Here is a 20,951-nt window from a genome sequence, read left to right as displayed (position 1 = left end):
TCAGATCAGTTCTTGATGTAACTCCTACCTTGCTTTGCTGCTGCTTCTTTCCTTTGTTCATTACATAACACCTTGCAAATCCAGCACATCTGTTACCACCTTCTTCTCGCTGTATGTCATCTATAGTACCTTACTATATAAAACATCCCCTAGCACATAACAGACATAACAGAAAGAAGCATGTGCTTCCCTGTGTTTGGACAGACAAGTAAGTGAAAGAAAGTACCAGTGTGAGTACTGTTACCCTGGTCTTAGCATTGCTTTAAAATGCCTTCGGCTGTCCAGGCATGTTGGGAGTTTTAGTTGGAGGGCCAAAGGTTCACGATCCCTACTTTAGAGTAAGGGCCCTATTACACGGGACGATTATCGTGCGAAAAATCGTTATACCGTTCGAATTTAAACGATAATCGTTCTGTGTAATTGCCGGCAACTATCGAAAAATCGTTCATATGTCGTTAATCGTTGATTTAAATCTGAACCTAAAATTATCGTTAATCGTTCGCTGTAATTCCACATTCGTTCGCTCAAGTTCCACATTTGTTCACTAATCGTTCAGTGTAATTGCACATTGTTTATTGTTTTGCTGAGATCAGAAGGAATAAACGATCATAGTAACAATCACAATAATCATCGTAACTGACAACCATCGTTCTGTGTAATATGGTGAACGATTTCAGGTTAACGATAAACAATCTTGTTTTGGAACGTTTATCGTTAGTTGTTAATCGTTAAAAAATCTCTGCCTGTAATAGGACCCTAAATCATAGTCTGTTGTGATAGCAAAGCTTGTCTCGGCTCCAGGCTTCCTATATCTCAGGCAGTATGAAACCACTGGCAGGTTCTAATGGGCATCTATGACCCATGTGTCATAGTATGGCCGTGTGCATGTGACTAAAGTGTGACACCCACCACCCCACAAAAAACAAACATGGCAGGGGGGTCTATATGTTAGGGGATGGAGCGAATTCATAGAAACCATAGATAACATGACACCCATACATGTGTGGAGGGAGCGTATATAAAAGAACGTAATTTAGCTTCTGTATCAGGGCAGAGAAATTACTTTCAGAATTTCAGAATTACTTTCTAAAAAAACAAACAAACAAAAAAAACAAACAAAAAAAATAAAAAATAAATATATATATATATATATATATATATATATATTTATTTTTTATTTACATTTTTTTTTCTCCTCATATTTTTGTGTTAATAAACATTGACCATCAACCTTCACATGTACCAGGATGTCCAGACATTAAAAGGAAGAGTTAACCCACAGCCGCCTCTGTAACATTGACAGATGAGGCCTTTGGGACATAGCGGCTGTCTCTTCTAGACATTGAAATGGACTCCGAATTCCTTGTGCTTTATATCTGACCCTGTCTTGATACTCGGTTGCCTGCTCTGTCCTCACTTCTCTCCTCGCTGGCACAGTCAAGTGTTTCTGGTGTCAAGACCCATCATCTTTCAAGTAGGTGCCAAGTTGCTTGGCTTAAAGCATTAGGTTTGGTTGCGGTGGCAAACATTTTAGTGGGAGCCCCGCACAATAGAGAGCTTTCTAATGACACTCCAGAATGTAGGTTTTTTTTGTTTTTTTTTCCCTCCCGACCTCACTATATTACATTTCACCTTTTTTCTGGGAATTCTGCCAACCGAAATACATTTAATGTGCAGGTGTTAATAGTATTGACTCATTAGTTTGTGGTATTAGCTTATAGTGCGGAGTTGTTTTTCTCAGACTGCTCACCTCAGACATGACCTCAGTATTATAGATTTGGATTAGATTTAATTTAAGGGAACAACACAATTCACATGTTTAAGTTACGCTGAAAATAAATCATTACCATACATTTTAATTGAAAATCATATATACATACATTTATGATTTTTTTTTTTTTCTATAAGGGATTTTTGTTTAAACGGCACATTGATTATTATAGTATATATTTTTATCATAGTAATACTTATTTTTATTTTATTAAAAATCACCTGCGCGGGGTTATATTGGCTTTATTTTTTTAGAATTTTAGGGTTTTATTTGTTAGAAAATATATTTAAAAAGGGGAAAAAATGGGAATGATAAGTTATTTCACATTCAATCATTTCTTTAGCAGAAGTAATACAGGGGAAATAGATAATAATATTAGGAAAGAACACAGTGTAATAAGTTTGTTCAAAAGGCGAAAATTAAATTATTAAATCAAATAAATTTATTAAAGAAATACCGGTATGTAGGAATAAACTAAATAACCAATTAACCAGCATTGTTATTGATAGATAGGTGATTGATAGATAGGAGATAGATAGATAGATAGATTAGATAGGAGATCGATAGATATGAAATAGATAGATAGGTGATTGATTGATTGATTAGATAGGATAGAGATAGATAGATAGGTGATTGATTAGATAGGAGATGGATGGTAATATATTAGAATATTATGAGAGAGATACGTGCTAAATACATAGGTATAATAGAAATACTGTATGAGATGATAGATATGAGATAGAATAGAAATATAATAAGAAAGATAGATGCTTTAAATACATATAATAATGAAAAATAAATAAAGTTCAGACCCTTGGGCACTGTACTCAAGTTGCTGTGCTGCTGAGAAGTCAATTGAAATTAATACTAAGCATGGTGAAAAAAAGGAAAACTGTGTGTAAATCCACTAAAAAAATAACGTCCGCTGTTTGCAAAAAACGTCAGAAAATAATTGTCATGATCGTTATTTTCACGTCTGCACAGGCAATGTTCATCATTTTATACACTGCGTGCATTGGGTGTCCGTCATTCCATTGACGTTAATGCATTGCAGTCAGTTACATTGCGGCAATAATGGACGTCTTTTTAAATAGAAATAGCTGCCATCTTTTCTCTTTTTTTGATGATGTGTGAGTATCTCATATCTCTCTCTCTACATACATATATGGACACACACACACACACATATATATATATATATATATATATATATATATATATGTGTATATATGAGGTAGACATGTATAGAGACATATATAAAAGGCAGGCATCCATCTATCACCCATCTATCTCTCTCCATGTATCACATTTCCAGTCTTTCCATGACGTGATGGTCTTGTTACTGTGCGCTCTGGAATCTCAGAGGAGATTTTTATTCCAAACTTTGCTTGCTGGCTGATATGTCAGGCTGAGTATGTCAGCGTCGCTGTGAAGTTGAGGAATATAAATTGTTACTATGTCCCGGGGAGGTTTAAAATGTTGCATTTAACATATGTGACATGTCTGAGTCGGCCAGTGATTGAATTAAACATCTTGATTGACAGAGCCGGGTCGGCGGTGACAGTGCTCTGGGCCTACGTGTACGGCTGTTCAGCCACCAACAGGGGCAGCGGACAGGGGAGACTGTGACTGTAGTCACCTCGCAGAGGCTGCGCTCAGTCATAATTATGGGAAAGTCACTGCAGACTTATCATAGATATACAGGCAAATTATATATATATGATAGAAGGTAAATAAACATGTATAAGATAGATATGAGATGGAGAGATAGATAGATAGGAGAGAGATAGATAGGAGAGAGAGATAGGAGATAGATAATAAATAGGTAACGGGGAAGATTTATCAAACATGGTGTAAAGTAGAACTGGCCCAGTTGCCCCTAGCAACCAATCAGATTCCACCTTTCATTCCTCACAGACTCTTTGAAAAATGAAAGGTGGAATCTGATTGGTTGCTAGGGGCAACTGGGCCAGTTTTACTTTACACCATGTTTGATAAATTGTCTCCAATATATAGATAATATATAGATATGAAATAAATAGATAATATATAGATTATCTATCTATCTATCTAAATTCAAAATACAGAGCAGCACTCCAATATGTAGTAGTTGGTGCCAGTGGATAATCCCGACCAAGGATGCAGATAATCAGTCCAATAGAAAATATACTCCTCAGCACACAAAGATAAAGTGAAAAAACTTGTGCGTTTATTCCATCACTCGTGCAATAACTAGAAACGACATATGGCAGGACGCAACGTTTCGATGGACTCCTCCATCACGCTCCTCAAGCACGCTTGAAAATGATGGAGGAGTCCATTGAAACGTTGCGTCCTGCGATATGTCGTTTCTAGTTATTGCACGAGTGATGGAATAAACGCACAAGTTTTTTCACTTTGTCTTTGTGTGCTGAGGAGTATATTTTCTATCTATCTATTTATCTATCTATTTATCTATCTATTTATCTATTTATCTATCTATCTATCTATCTATCTATCTATCTATCTATCTATCTATCTATCTATCTATTATCTATTTTTCTTTCTATCTTTTTATCTCCTATCTATCTATCTATCTATCTATCTATCTATCTATCTATCTATCAATCATCTTATATCTGTCTCTCTGACTCTTTGGAGTGCTGCAGTCTTTTGGTTCCTTATCGCTCTCTCACCTTATATCTCTCTATCATGTTATACCCGGTGTTTCTCCTCTATCACCCGTACTCGTTCAGTCCCCTGTGCTGTTTGTACATTATTACAGGCACTGCGAGACTTCTGAATGAATAACACACTTATGTTTCTTATAATGTATTCACCTTTAAAAACAAAATATAAATCTTGTCCGTTTTAAGGGGCCGTATCATGAAGGCTTTCCTTCAGCGGTGGACTTGGTGCCTCCATATTTCTTCCATACAGTAGACAAGACCCCTTTCACCTGCTCTAGTCTATAGATGTTCTCCCTAATTGGTCAGAAATTGTCATTACCTCACATTTAGTTGTTAATATATCAGATGCCGTGTGTGACAGCTGCCAAGAAAATCATCTCATTTATACAGATTTGTTTGTCTAGTAAAACGTGTGACTTTTTTTGAGCGCTCATAAATGTATCCGCAGGGGGTAAAACTGAAATATTTCAGCTACATATAGGACAAAACTGCTAGTTGCGATTTCTTCAAAATGTCACTGCTGTATACAGTAGCGGTCTTCAGCACCAAGCACCCCAAGCGATCGCTTGGGGTCCCCAACATCCAGGGGGCCCCCACGTCCTGCTCTTGTGCTCAAGACCGCTGGACAGGGCCGCTGCCCCGCTCGCTGCTGCGATCTGAACTTTAACTATGAGCACTCGTAATGAGCGCTCATAGTTACATGCAGCAGCACTTACAGGGCGGGAGCCATTGGCTCCCTTCCTGACAGTCACTCTTGTGGCCACAGAAAGTGTTTTCCCTGTGGTCACAAGTGGCCACTTTGTCCTTGTGGTGCCGGCGCTCCAGTGACATCACTGGAGCATCAGCGCCAGAACAAGGGTAGCGCGGCCTCTTGTGACCGCAGGGAAAACCCTTCCTGCGGCCACAAGAATGAAGAGAAGAGGAGACGCCAGGTGAGTATAAGTGTTTGTTTTATTGTGTTATATACTATATGGGAGGGGGAGAACACAGGGGTCTGTTTAACTGGGGGAGAGCACAGCGGGGGAATATATAAATGGGGGGAGCACACAGGGGGGTCTATATAAATGGGGGGAGCACACAAGGGGCTATATAACAGGGGGAGCACACAGGGGGGCTATATATAACTGGGAGAGCGCACAGGGCTATAGACTACTGGGGCTTCACAGAGGGGTCTATATACAACTCGGGGAGCACACAGGAGGTCTATATTCAAGTGGGGGAGCACACAGGGGGCTATATACTACTGAGGGAGCACACATGGGTCTATATACTACTGGGGGAGCACACAGGGGTCTATATACTACTGGTGGGGTACACAGGGGGTCTATATACTACTGGAGGAATATACAGGGGGTCTATATACTACTGGTGAGGCACAAAGGGAATCTATATACTGCTGGGGGCAGCACACAGGGGGTCTATATATAACTGGGGGAGCACACAGGGGTCTGTATACTACTGGGGGCAGCACACAAGGGGTCTATATGCTGCTGGAGGAGCACACAGGAGTCTATATACTACTGGGAGAGCACACAGGAGTCTATATAATACTGGTGGGGCACACAGGGGGTCCATATATTACTGGGGGAGCCCCACAGGGGGTTTATATACTACTGGAGGAGCACACAGGGGGGCTAAATACCACTGAGGGAGCACACAGGGGGGCTATATACTAGTGGGGGAGCACACAGGGGGTATATACAACTGGGGGCAGCACACAGTGGGTATATACGACTGGGGGGAGCACACAGGGGGTCTATATACAACTGGGGCAGCCCACAGGAGGTCCATATACTTCTGGGGGAGCACATGGGGGGCTATATATAACTGGGGGAACACACAGGGGTCTATATACTACTGGGGGAAGCACACAAGGGGTATATAATACTGGGGGCAGGACACAAGGGGTATATACTACTGGCGGTAGCGCACAAGGGGTATATACTACTGGGGGCAGCACACAGCGGTCTATTGTTGTGGAGCGCATGTCGAGGGGGGCCCAGACATAACTTTGCTTGGGGCCCCAGAAATGCCAAGACCGCCCCTGACTGTATACTATAAATATATGGGAGCTCATGGTCTACCCGCACCAAAACAGCTGCAGCGCCCGCATACAGAGTGAATGAGCAGATAGCGCCATACATTGTGTAGTGGCCGTGCTGGGTTACTGCAGCTCATCTCTTATTGAAGTCATAGAAAGCTGAGCTGTAGTATTCATACATTTCATACATTTCCAAGAGGAATAATGAAGGGACAGTTTTAGGGAATGCTCCAGGGTTCTCAATATTGGCTTTTGAAGAAGACCGGTCCCCCATACGGCTAGGATTTGATACTCATGATCTAGGAATTTATTTAAGGGATTATTTAGGATTAAAAAAGCACTGCTACTTTCTTGCAAAACAGCACATCCCTGTCCTCCGGTTATGTGTGGTATTACAATGCAACTCTCTTAAATAAAACCAAGCTGCCAAACTGCACCCAAATTGAGGACAGGAGAGGTGCTGTTTCTGGAAGAAAGTGGACATGTTTTTCTAAGCCAGGATAACACCTTTAAATACATTTTGTTATGTTAGATGTTACTGTTATCATATTTTTATTATAGTCGTAAATACTAATATTATAATGAACCAATTTATATTATAATTTTTATTATTATTACTATTGTTGTAGTCATTATTGTCCATATTATTATTATGATGTAGTTATTATTATTATTAATAATGATAATAATAATAATAATAATAATAATAATAATAATATTTTTTATTGTTGTAGTTATTCTCCATATTGGTTTTGTTGTTATTATTATTAATGTAGTAATATAATTGTCCTTGTTATTATTTTTGATTGTTGTACTTATTATTGTCCATATAGTTGTTGTTATTATTTGTTATAGTATTAACTGTTATCATGTTTTACTATAATCATTAATACTAATATTATAGTGAACCGTTTTATATTGTTATAATTATTAATATTATTACTATTTTTGTAGTTATTATTGTCCATATTATTATTATTATTGATTGTGATAGTTATTATATTTTTGCTTGTTGTTGTTATTATGTTAAATATGACTTGAACAAAAGACGTTTCTCTCCAAATGTCAGAAGAAAAAAAAAAGTGCTGGTATGGCTGCTGACTGGATAAGTTTATCTTTTGGGTATTTGTGTGTCATCTGTCTTTGCCATTTATGTTTGTGCTCAGATTCTGGCCATTAACCGTGGGGAAAATCTGAAAGTCCTGACAGTAAAGGTCAACGTTCCTGACAGGGTGAAGGATGCTTTCTGTAGGTGGTGTGTGAATGAAAGGTCTGTATACAATCTTACAGAATAACTTCAGCCGCCTCTTCTCCCGCGTCCCTGCCTATTACTCGCTGGTTACGTTAATGTTATTTGTTGGACTAAAAAAAAAAAAAAAGTAAAAAAAAAAGGTTTTTTGGCAGATTGAGTGATTTTGCTGCATGTGTTTTGTGGCATTCTTCTACTTGTTTGGATCTGAGAGGAGACAATTCCCGGCAGCGAGAAGCTGGATGAATTATTGAAGGCTCCCATTTATATTTTAGGGACATCAGTGCAGAACAGTATGTAAGATTTTTGTTTTCCTAGACTATGGGGGGAAAAAAATGTTTAGACTTTTTTTTTTTACTTTTTTAGCGTCTGGTGTAGATGATAATATAAATCGTCCTTAATCGTCCTAGAAGGTAATCTAGGAAAAAATGCTTTTATAATTGCAAACAGCCATTAGGCTGGGTTCACACTACGTTTTTGCAATCCGTTTTTTTTCATCTGTTTTTTTGCAAAAAACAGATGCATGTGTGTGCATCTGTTTTGATCCGTTTTTCCATTGAATTCCATTATAAAAAAAAAAATGGATCAAAACGGATCCGTGTTTTGTTTTTTTTTTTCTTTAACGGATACAAAAATGAGGTCGACTAAGTTTTTGTGTATGTTAAAAAAAAATGGACCTGTTCTGATCCGTTTTTTTTTTTTATAATGGAATTCAATGGAAAAACAGATCAAAACGGATGCACACACGCATCCGTTTTTTTTTTCATCTTTTTCATCCGGTTTTTGCTAAAAAAAAAAGGATTGCAAAAACGTAGTGTGAACTTAGCCTTGGTTAAAAGATGGGTATAATTTGTTATATCTATTTAGTTATCTGTCCATGACTGCAGCTCCTTGTATGGCAGATTCTTTTTAAGCCATAGGTACATAGGTCCATATTTTGCTTCTAAGCTCAAGTACCATAGAGGCTGAGCTGAAGCATGCATGCCTCCTCCCTCCCTGTTTGGAAAGAAACACTCAGCTAAGCGCCTTTCTTCTCATCTTTCTCCTTGTTGCGCAAGATGGATCCTATAGTATCTCTATTGACCCCATCTCCTACAGTAGAGTGTAAGGCTCATAGCTGAACACTTCTTGCTCATTTTAGCTATCGGTGGACGTCTAAGCCCTCAGACACCAACTGATCAAAACTTTTAACTTGTTAGAGTCCCCTTTATATTAAAGGGGTACCTCTTGTTTCATATTTGCCGGCCGGGTATGAAAACACTGACATCTACTTACCTCCCTGGCTTCAACATTGCTGCCTGCATCCAGCTGCTCCGGTCCCCGGTCTCCTCCTGGTCTGACATGGGCCTCAAGACGTGATGTCTTAGGCCTGCATAGCCATTCAGTAGCTGTAGTGGTCTCCCGCCTCTGCTGCTGAATGGCTGAGAGGGCCTGCCAACGTCACATCTCAAGGGCCGTGTCAGACCAGGAGGAGACAGGGGACCGGAGCAGCTGGATAAAAGCAGCAGTGTTGAAGCCGGGGAGGTAAGTAGATGTCATTGTTTTCACCCACTCCCTCCATGGCAATTGTGAAATTCCCGGTTGGAGTACCCCTTTATTGTAGACCCACGAAATCCAAAAATGACAGAAAGGCCGGGGGTGCGGGAAAACTATAGAAAAAAAGTTTACTTACCTATTCTCGTGGCCTGTAGCACTACTTCTGGGTCTCGCTGACAGCTCCCGGTGTCCTGCAGCTTTTTCGGCTGCAACGTCAGATACCTTGCTGAGTGATTGCCAGTCAGTGGCAGCAGGAAAATTACATCTGAGGGCAGTCAGCAGGACCCAGGAGCAACACTATGGAGGCATGGGTGAGTTTACAATGTTTATTATTTTCCTGAACTCCCCTTCCTTCCTCCTTTTTTTTAATTTAGTGGGACTTCTCCTTAAAGTATTAATATTCTTTTTTTTCCCATGTGTTTTTAAAGGTGGAGACCAAAGCAATTTGCAAGACCTGAGCTTATGAAAATACTTCATAACTCTGTAGAAGACTCCTACAAGCGTCTCATCTATCCTCTTCTCTGTAGAGAGTTCCGGTATGTCAGTCCAAGTAGCCAGGATATTGAATCATAATATAGTAAAATTCCATTAAGTTTAGCTTCACATGTACTGGATTCGCAGTGTGAAAGTTTGCAGTGAAATTCACTGTGAATCCTAGTACTGTGATCTTTAATGGGATTACATACCCGCAGTGGATTTTTCATTTAATGGAAATTTTATGTAACTCCTATAAAACCCCGCAGTATACGTTACCTGCTCTGCGCCGCGGCTCCCGACTCCCGTCAGTCCCGCTCGGCCAGTCAATGCACGGCCCCGCCTCAGTGCACTGATTTGCTGCCCGGCGGGAGACATCGGGTGGCCCTGAAGCAAGCAGGAGCAGGGAACCGGTATAGTATCTTTCTGGGCTGCGGGGGTTAATGGCGCTTAGTTTAACATACTCGCAGTGGGATGACAATCCCGCCGTGAGTATGTCAGCCCATTGAAGTGAATGGGCAAGTATCCGCAGCGGATTTCGCTGCGAATTCACCGTAAGAGAATAATTTGGGGGGCACCGAGCAGTGAGGGAGAGAGGTGCCCCTTTCCTCCTCCCATCCTCCCTGCTTGGTACAGTGGGACAGATAGACACTACTACTCCTCCCATCATCTGCTCATAGTATAAGCAGATGATGGGAGTAGTAGTACCAGGGAGATCCTCATCACCAAGCCCCCCCTTCAGCCGACAAGTCCTTTCTCCCCAAATTATTCCATAAACATAGTCCATCAATAAAGGGTAGTTTTTACATTACATTAAATCTTCCATAGACTTCAATACAGTCCATAGACTTCTACATATACTGCGCCCCCTGCTGGACGCTCCATAGGAATTACACCTGATTTGTGACATCACTGTTTTTGAGAGAATTTGAACACTCCGTGGTCTACTAAATTAAGGGAAATAGCCCTATATGTGCATTTCCCATAATTAATGTACATTAGGAATTTGTCTAACTTTCCATAAGAAATAAAATATAAAAAAATACTTCTCCTTTAAATGACAAAACAATATTCTAAGTGCCTTAGAATGCCATTAGAGATGAGTGAACCTCAAGCATGTTTGGGTTCATTCGGTCCCGAACTCTCGCATTTGATTGCCAGTGGCTGAAGTTTGATGTAGCCCTAAGGCTGCCTGGAAAACATGGATACCGCCATAGGATGTATCCATGTTTTTTCAGACTTCCTAGGGTGGCATCAAACTTCTTCAGCCACTGGCAATCAAATGGCAAGGGTTTGGGGATTGGATGAACCCAAACATGCTTGAGGTTCACTCATCTCTAAATATCATTCTCTGCAGTTGATTTTTTTGACCAAATACTTACTTTTCAGAAGTCAAATCTTTAGTTACCCCATAACCCTCGGCGGGGTGGTGTTATACGTTGTCTGTGAGCACCCAGTACCAGGACACCCTTTCCACGCTCCCTCCTGCCAGGGAAATAGTTTATTATTTAGTGACAGGTGGGGAAATATTCCCATAGATCTGCGGAATTACCGGCCTGTTATTCCATTACATTTCTTCATCCCGCCTTCTACAAGTCATATTGTCTTTCACGTCTGAAAACCTGAGATTGTTGCACTTGGCACCGTCCGGCGTGTTTTTGTAGGATTTTTTATGCCGATAAGATTATAAAGTTTATACTGACATATCTTGGCGCTTAGTGGGTCGGATCCTGCCATAATGGTGTCGTTTTCTGTGTCAATACTGGCGTTATAGGATACCGGCTGAATCTTTGGGGGTGAGGCGTTAATGTGCATTATGCAGCTTCAGAACAGAGAACTGGAGAAAAAAATTTAAAGGGACATTTTTTTTTGGTTTCCTTTTCTAAAATATAATGTTCACCGCTCATGTAAATGGCCTTATGGTTCTACTATGAGTCCCCTATGGACCTGCAGGTACCCCATGCCATGCTCAAGATATTTCCCCCGCTACTTATGCCACAGATGTGTCTGTATGAAGTCTGGATATGCAGAGGTACAGTAAGGATGGAATTACACGTGCAGACTGCTGCCCAACTCAAGTGCCGATCAGATAGGTCGGTGTTAGTTTAGCAAGCCTATTACATAGCTCTTTTATTGTGTGGGCAGGGCTGCACAAGCAATTGTTGAACAACCCATCGATTGTATAGCGGCTCTGTCACTTCACAGCAGCACTCCTTCAGGATCCATGCAGGTACTGCAGCTCAGCACTCCTTCAGGATCCATGCAGGTACTGCAGCTCAGCACTCCTTCAGGATCCATGCAGGTACTGCAGCTCAGCACTTCTTCAGGATCCATGCAGGTACTGCAGCTCAGCACTTCTTCAGGATCCATACAGGTACTGCAGCTCAGCACTTCTTCAGGATCCATGCAGGTACTGCAGTTCACCACTTCTTCAGGATCCATGCAGGTACTGCAGCTCAGCACTTGCTAAAATGAGAAAACTTTAGATTAGTTTGGGAAACCTGCAGCCCACTGGTTGTGGCAAATTTACAGTTCCCATCATGTCACAGACTCCCTACCATTTCCTTAGGTGTTAAAAGAATTAGTCCCCCATTGATGAGTTTTGGTCCCGATTCTTGTAGACATGCTTGTAGTCTGTATAAACACAGTACATTGAAATAAATGTAGATGTATTGCTTTAAGTGCTATCAGGGTCTGTTCCTACTTTTAACGTTATTTTTTTCTTTCAAATCAACTGCTACCAGAAAGTGCCAGAGATTTGTTATTTACTTCTATTAAAAAATCTCAAGTCTTCCGGTACTTAGCAGCTGCTGCATGTCCTACAGGAATTGATGTATTCTTTCCAGTCTGTAGATCAGGAAAGGTTTTCTATGGGAAATTTGCTCCTGCTCTGGACAGTTCGTGATATGGACAGAGATGGCAGCAAAGAACACTGTGTCAGACTGGAAAAAATACATCACTTCCTGCAGGATATTCAGCAGCTGATAAGTACTGGAAGACTGGAGATTTTTTTAATAGATGTAAATTACAAATCTCTGGCACTTTCTGGCAGCAGTTGATTTGAAAGAAAAAAATTTTGCGGGGTTAGCAACCCCTTTTAGAAAGGGATATATACATATACTGTGTGTGTGTGTGTATATGTGTATATATATATATATATATATAATCTACTTGCATTGATCATATATTCCCACAGTTCAAAACTGACATCAGATGCAGAGAAGGAATCCGTCATGATGTTCGGGAGAAATTTGCGCCAGCTGCTCCTTGCAGGTCCGGTCCGAGGGCGGACTATAATGGGCGTTGATCCTGGATACAAGCATGGCTGTAAGCTGGCCGTCATTTCAGCCACCAGTGAGTGCATCCTTTGTTCCTAGTAATAATGGTATCGATGACTTTTTGGATCAATTTTTTTTTTAAAATAAATCATCCCGGTGGCATGATTCTTTTTTCAACTTTCTGCCCAGTTCCCACACTTGGCAACGTTTTCTTGTTGTGCACCGACCCTGCTCTTTGCACTAGAGGCATGCCTATTGTGCCGATATTCCCTCCCCTCGGTAACACGCCTCCATTAGAATTAAGCAGGGCTGCATCAGTGAGGGGATATTGTCACACTGGGAGCGCTGGGCCCACCTCCAGTGCATAGAGCCATGCTGGTGGACAAAAAGAAAATGGCGTAGAGCGCGAGAAACGGACGGAGTTTTGTAAAAGAATCGCACCACCAGGATTCCCGCGTTGGCGCCAATTAAAATTTTAATTTTTTTTCCCCATAGTCATGATGGTAAATTCGCTTAAATTATTATCAATCTTTTATCTAATTATGTTAAGATTTTTTTTCCTGTACTATAATATGAGCCAGATTTCCTCTCCGCTTCATGCCCAGAGTTCCTGAATATTAATGCTAGCTTGTTGTATCTGGAGGGGCACTTTGAGTCTTAATTAAAACTATAAAATCTCTGACGTTTTTTTTTTTCTTTCAGATCAGATTCTTCATACAGATGTTGTGTATTTGCACACAGGACATGGACGCAGCATGCAAGAAGCTGAAAAAATTAGAAAACTATTGCTAAATTTTAAGTAAGTAAACTTAATTCTTCTGTTTTTCTGTTAGAATGCAGATTGGGTGCTAAAGTGATGCTTGCTGTTTATGCAGGTCATACGTCCTGCCTCTTAGTGAGTTATCCAGCTAATAGAAGGCTAATAGAGGCATAAAGTTCTAAGGGGCTTCAGATATGGTCCTTAGCTAGTGCTATGCAGGGAAATGAGAAAACTGTGCATAGTCTGAACCTGTCTGCTTCCTCCAGAGGGTCCACACCAAGCTTGAAAGGTAAATCGAGGCTTCTGACATCTATTACCACCCACTAGTGCTAGAGACAGGTAGCAGAGGCAGAAGTGCAGAAATCTTATGCCTGGTAGCAGAGACAGGAGAATGGCAATCCCATGGCTAATTAGAGAACAGTAGAGCAGCATTCCTGTAGAGACAGAAAAACTTCAGTCCTTTGGCATGTGGCAGTCATATGGCTTGTAGCAGCGTTAGGAGAGGTGGCAGTCAAACGGCTGGTAGCAAGAACAGGAGAACAGCAGTCATATGGCTGGTAGCAGAAACAGGAGAATGGCAATGGTATGACTGGTAGCAGAGACAGGAGAATGTCAGTGATATGGCTGGTAGCAGGGACAGGACAGGAGCAGTCCTATGGCTGGTAGCAGAGGTAGGAAAATGGCAGTCCTATTAATGGCAGCATTATCAGACTTTGTAGACTGCATTGAGTCTGTGATAATGGCCCCATCCCCCCATTACCGTTGCTCCGTCTCAGTGTCATTGAGACAGATTCAGCCTAACAACCAGCAGTGAACAGCAAATTTAGTAGAAGAGATGCCCCTAGTGGCTGAAACGTTATGTTTTTCAGTGTAAAAGCAGCAGCATTTTTAAAGGACAGCTCCCATGAAAAGCTTTTTCCCAGTAATTGAAGCACATTACAAAGTTATATAACTGTGTAATGTGCTTCAATCACCTATCTGCCTCCCTTCCCTGTCTTTTCCCCCCTCCACCCCCCACCAGGAAGTGAAGGAAGCTCACACATACCTAATTTACTGTCCTCACCAGTTTCTTCTCTCAGCTCCTTCTTGTGACAATGAGTCATCAGCAGGAGGGCTGCTCTAGCTCCTGTTACACCAGCCTCCCCCTCCCATGCCTTGTCAGGTGATTCAGCTTGCTCAGCTCCCATTGGCTGAGCAACTGCAAGCCATCTGAGTCCATGTCACTTGCTTATCTTCCCTAGTGACATGACTCATTCACTCACTGAGTCCATTCGGCAGCAGGAGAGAGTATGAGGGGAGGGGGGAGCTGTCTATGTGCCGGGAGTCTGTCACGAGGGAAAATAAGCAAGTGACATGACTCAGATGGCTTGCAGTTGCTCAGCCAATGGGAGCTGAGCAAGCTGAGTCACCTGACAAGGCCGGGGAGGGGGAGGCTGGTGTAATAGGAGCTAGACCAGCCCTCCTGCTGATGACTCGTCACAAGAAGGAGCTGAGAGATGAAACTGGTGACGACAGTAATTAGGTATTTGTGAGTTTCCTTCACTTCCTGGAGGGGGGAGGGGGGGAAAGACAGGGAAGGGAGGCAGATAGGTGATTAAAGCATATTATAGTTATATAACTTTGTAATGTGCTTCAATTACTGGGAAAAAGTTTTTCATGGGAGTTGTCCTCAAGGGTACAAACCCACACACCGTATATGCAGCGTATTTACTACTGCGATACGCAGCAAATACGCAGCAGATTAGATCTAAATAACTGGACACAGCATCAAATCTTCACCTTCACATCTGCTGCGTATTTGCTGCGTATACGGTGTGTGGGTTTATACCCTTAATGGAAGTGAATTGCAATTCAGATACGGCTCTCATCTACTATTGACTGAGCATAAGAGGTATAAAAAGTTGACAATATAACATCTAGCTATGTACAAGTCATTGTTAAAAAGAAGTAAAATCAGCGACCATGATCCCAAAGCAGTTGCTGTCTGACACTTAAGAGGAGTCATTATTCTCAGTAGGTGATCGATTTTTCTCTTTCAACATAAGGCTCATATCTCCGTTTACCAGCAAAAGACATTGCAACATTTCCATGGCCGCCTTGAAGTGGCAATGAGCGTCTGAGCACGTCAGCATGTCTGATAATTAGAAATAGGTTAATTTTCAGGGCGATACATAATAGATAGCGCAGTGGTAATTGCATCGGAGCTAATCATCATGTGTTTAGGGCAATACCTATCAAAGGAAGAGTTGTCGCAGGGATAATTGGAGAGAGGCTAATTGATCAATTATATGTTAATTACATTGACCTGTCGTTTCGTGGGCTGCAATCCTGGGTAATTGTGTTTGCCGAATGCGATCATGAAAGCTAGGTCAACGTTTAAAGACAAGGAACACACTTAATGATTTTGCGTCGCTGTTTGGTTATGAAGGTGAAAGTTTCTGGCATCTATAAGGGGTCTTGGAAAAACACAGAGCAGGACCCTGGTGTTGGGGGAAGCGAGGGGAACTGGTGTTTGCATTGCCATTTTGTTACTTGTGCTATGGAAGTATGACTTAAAGGGAACCTGTCAGCAATTTTGCAGTAGCAAACCTGCTGACAACCCTAAAAAAACACTGCGGAGGGAGAAGAATACATATTGCTGCGTTTGGTCATTTACTTTACTAAAGAGACAGAGAGATGGGATCGTCCCCTGACCTTGCTGTAATGGTCGACAGCTGAAGCTGTTTTCTGAGTAGTCACTAGAGCTGTATATCATTGGACAATTACAGGGAGCTCGGGGGAAGAGCCTGCCTCTCAGGGGAAGAGCCAGCCTCTCTGACTTTTTAGTAGCTGCATCCAGTATATTAAAGGGGTTTACCAGGAAAAATCCTGAATTAGCCATAATGCTGGAACTGCGGGGACATGTCATTAATGTATACTTACCTGTCCCGTTCTGCTGCAGCTGCCGTTTCCCGGGCCACCCTCTGTCAGCATTTTGAAAACATTCAATGATGTGCCGCTCCCACCAGAAGCATAGACTCTATGCTGATCGGCCATTTCTTATATGAGCAGCACATCATTGGATGTTTTCAAAAGGCTGAGGGCGGCCCGGGAAACGGCAGTTGCAGCACAACAGGACAGGTAAGTATACATTTAGAGTGCTGTGTTTTAAAACTTTATTTTATCAGTCATGATAAGTGCATAACAGAGAACAGAGGTGTGTATGCTCTGCCCTTCCACAATATAGCTGACAGATTACCTTTTAATGAGCACTCCCCCATACTGTTTTAGCTTATGTGCTACTTATGGATTTTCTGCCATCTTGATTTCTTCCCCTCTGATATTGTTTAATGTTGCCTGTCTTTGCCATAATGCTTTTGACTTTGCAGGGACAGAAAGGGGTGAAGTCTTATCACTGCATTTGCTCCTAGTCCTAAGTGCTAAAAGTGATAGATCAGTGACATAGAACTTATTACATGGAGCGAGTATCTGCCGAATCAGGCAGACAACAATCAGTCAAAGAGCAAGCAAATGTTCGCAAATTTCAGAAGTTTCTGCTTCGTTTTCCTGGCATATTTTTGGGGAATTCAAAACAAATTTGATTTGTGTTCAAAAGATTCATTCATCTCTACTTTCCGCTCATTCCACATTGCACACATCTTATGTGTATGGACGTGACTCCACTCTCCCCCAAAGGCAGGTGTTGGGGGGGGGAGGGGGGAAAGCATGGATTGGGCATGTTGGATAGAAACCTGTCCTGTTCTTTGTTCTTGAGAGAGACAAGCCACCTCCAGATGAATTCCCCTTTCTCTATTGAGACCACATGCTTGCTTGACCAAGTTTAATGTGTATGGGGAGGATCGGGAGGAACAGCTGATTGACCCACCAAAGTAATGGTTTCTTTTAAAGTGCCTTATGAAAAGATACTTTAAATGAGTGCTGTCCTATAAGAAAACTTTTGACCTATCACAGCTCAAAATTTTCAGCAGAGACCCCCTCCAATCTAGTGAACGATTGGTAGAAGTGGTGCATTTCATACCCTTGCTTACAGTCATCTCCATTATAAGTGTTTGGGTTGACTGGATGGAAATGATTGACTCGTTCCTGTTATTGGTGGGGGTTTCAGCAGTGAGACTACCACAGATCAAACTTGAACATCTAAAAAAAAAAATAATAATAATAATTAAATACACTCACCGGCCACTTTATTAGGTACACCTGTCCAACTGCACGTTACCACTTAATTTCTAATCAGCCAATCACATGGCGGCAACTCAGTGCATTTAGGCATGTAGACATGGTCAAGACAATCTCCTGCAGTTCAAACCGAGCATCAGTATGGGCAGGGCCGCCATCAGGAATTTTTGGGCCCCATACAGCCAAAATGTCTGGGCCCCCCCTACCAAAATGGGGGACATATTATTTTTTTACAGTCCAAAATATTTGCTGATTTACAAACCAAAATATAATGTACGGTACCTTTTCTGCAATCTCTGATATGTCATAGTAACAGTTATCAGTATTGCAGCGTGTAGTAGTACAGGTAGACAGTACATGCTGGGAGTTGTAGTGTAGTCGCAGGTTAGCTGTCAGTACATGCTGGGAGTTGTAGTGTTGTCACAGGCTGACAGCTAACGTGCGACAGCACTACAACTCCCAGCATGCACTGACAGCCTATGACAACACTACAACTCCCAGCATGCACTGACAGCCTATGACAACTCTACAACTCCCAGCATGCACTGACAGCCTATGACAACTCTACAACTCCCAGCATGTACTGACAACCTGTGACAACACTACAAATCCTAGCATGTACTGACAACACTACAAATCCCAGCATGTACTGACTGCCTGTGACAACACTACAAATCCCAGCATGTACTGACAACACTACAAATCCCAGCATGTACTGACTGCCTGTGACAACACTACAACTCCCAGCATGTACTGACAACCTGTGACAACACTACAAATCCCAGCATGTACTGACAACCTGTGACAACACTACAACTCCCAGCATGTACTGACTGGCTGTGACAACACTACAAATCCCAGCATGTACTGACAACCTGTGACAACACTACAAATCCCAGCATGTACTGACAGCCTGTGACAACACTACAACTCCCAGCATGTACTGACTGGCTGTGACAACACTACAAATCCCAGCATGTACTGACTGGCTGTGACAACAACACTACAAATCCCAGCATGTACTGACTGGCTGTGACAACACTACAAATCCCAGCATGTACTGACAGCCTGTGACAACACTACAACTCCCAGCATGTACTGACTGGCTGTGACAACACTACAAATCCCAGCATGTACTGACTGGCTGTGACAACAACACTACAAATCCCAGCATGCACTGACTGGCTGTGACAACAACACTACAAATCCCAGCATGCACTGACAACCTGTGACAACACTACAACTCCCAGCATGTACTGACAGTCTGTGACAACACTACAAATCCCAGCATGTACTGACAACCTGTGACAACACTTCAACTCCCAGCATGCACTGTCAGTACATGCTGGGATTTGTAGTGTTGTCACAGGTTGTCAGTACATGCAAGGATTTGTAGTGTTGTCACAGGCTGTCAGTACATGCTGGGAGTTGTAGTGTTGTCACAGGCTAGCTGTCAGTACATGCTGGGAGTTGTAGTGTTGTCACAGGTTGTCAGTACATGCTGGGAGTTGTAGTGTTGTCACAGGCTAGCTGTTAGTACATGCTGGGAGTTGTAGTGTTGTCACAGGCTAGCTGTCAGTACATGCTGGGAGTTGTAGTGTTGTCACATGCTAGCTGTCAGAACATGCTGGGAGTTGTAGTGTTGTCACAGGCTAGCTGTCAGTACATGCTGGGAGTTGTAGTGTTGTCACAGGTTGTCAGTACATGCTGGGAGTTGTAGTGTTGTCACAGGTTGTCAGTACATGCTGGGAGTTGTAGTGTTGTCACAGGTTGTCAGTACATGCTGGGAGTTGTAGTGTTGTCACAGGTTGTCAGTACATGCAAGGATTTGTAGTGTTGTCACAGGCTGTCAGTACATGCTGGGAGTTGTAGTGTTGTCACAGGCTAGCTGTCAGTGCATGCTGGGAGTTGTAGTGTTGTCACAGGCTGTCAGTGCATGCTGGGAGTTGTAGTGTTGTCACATGCTGTCAGTGCATGCTGGGAGTTGTAGTGTTGTCACAGGCTAGCTGTCAGTACATGCTGGAAGTTGTAGTGTTGCACCAGCTGGATACACACAGAATGGGAGAACCCTCTCTGACACCATATGACAGTCCTCCAGCTCCCAGCATGTCTACTAACTCAACTCTGCTACACCGGCCCAGCACATGTTCCTCTCAGGTGTCTCTCACTTCTGACCTCTTCAGTGTACGGGAGTCGGGAGGAGACATCACCATTGGGGGAGCATGATCCCAGCATGTGCAGGGGCACGGGACACACTGCCCGCTGGACTCACAGGATACGCTCACCTGGCCGCCATGTTTGAATTAGGCAGCACCAACAGCTGCAGTATCCCTGTCGGCAAACAAGCGCGCTGTCATGAACTCTTCATCACATGACACTGAGGAGCCTTCCCATGAATTGCTCTGTGGGATGAGGTGATGGGGGCGCACAGCGGTTCTGGTCTCCTGGGGGCGGGCAGGCGAGCGGCCCAGCAGCAGGTGCCCTGACCTGCAGGAAGAGTAGCTTGCCCGGAGTGCTACAGCTCCCTCTCCAGGTCAGAGCGCACTTTTCACATACACACATTCACTCTCACACATGCATTCACACACACATTCACTCTCATTCACACACACTCTCTCACATATACACACTCACATACATACATACATACATAAATACATTCACTCTCACACATACATACACACATACATACATACATACATAAATAAATACATTCACTCTCACACATACATACACACACATACACACACTCACACATACATATACATATACATTCATTCACTCTCACACATACATACACATATACATTCATTCACTCTCACACATACATACACATATACATTCATTCACTCACTTACTCTCACACATACATTCATTCACTCTCACACACACACATTTTATTTTTATATATATATATATATATACACACACACACTCCCAAACATACCAACAGGCACTTACATTTCCTTAGGAAGCTCCTTACATCTTCCCAGCACC

At 42.3% G+C, this 20,951-nt stretch overlaps 1 protein-coding gene across 3 annotated transcripts in view; it reads left to right on the top strand.

Annotated features, from left to right (window-relative positions):
- Positions 1–20,951, top strand: part of SRBD1 (S1 RNA binding domain 1) — a 138,521-nt gene that overhangs the window by 22,646 nt on the left and 94,924 nt on the right. For all 3 annotated transcript variants that reach the window (XM_069954974.1, XM_069954975.1, XM_069954976.1), the window contains exons 12-15: positions 7,648–7,751; positions 9,695–9,802; positions 12,937–13,094; positions 13,721–13,817. In XM_069954974.1, the coding sequence (XP_069811075.1) occupies positions 7,648–7,751; positions 9,695–9,802; positions 12,937–13,094; positions 13,721–13,817 (467 nt within the window). The remainder of the gene's footprint in view (positions 1–7,647; positions 7,752–9,694; positions 9,803–12,936; positions 13,095–13,720; positions 13,818–20,951) is intronic.

The sequence above is a fragment of the Dendropsophus ebraccatus genome, chromosome 15 (genome assembly GCF_027789765.1).
Source record: "Dendropsophus ebraccatus isolate aDenEbr1 chromosome 15, aDenEbr1.pat, whole genome shotgun sequence".
Lineage (NCBI taxonomy): Eukaryota > Metazoa > Chordata > Amphibia > Anura > Hylidae > Dendropsophus > Dendropsophus ebraccatus.
This window is presented reverse-complemented; position numbering and strand designations above follow the sequence as displayed.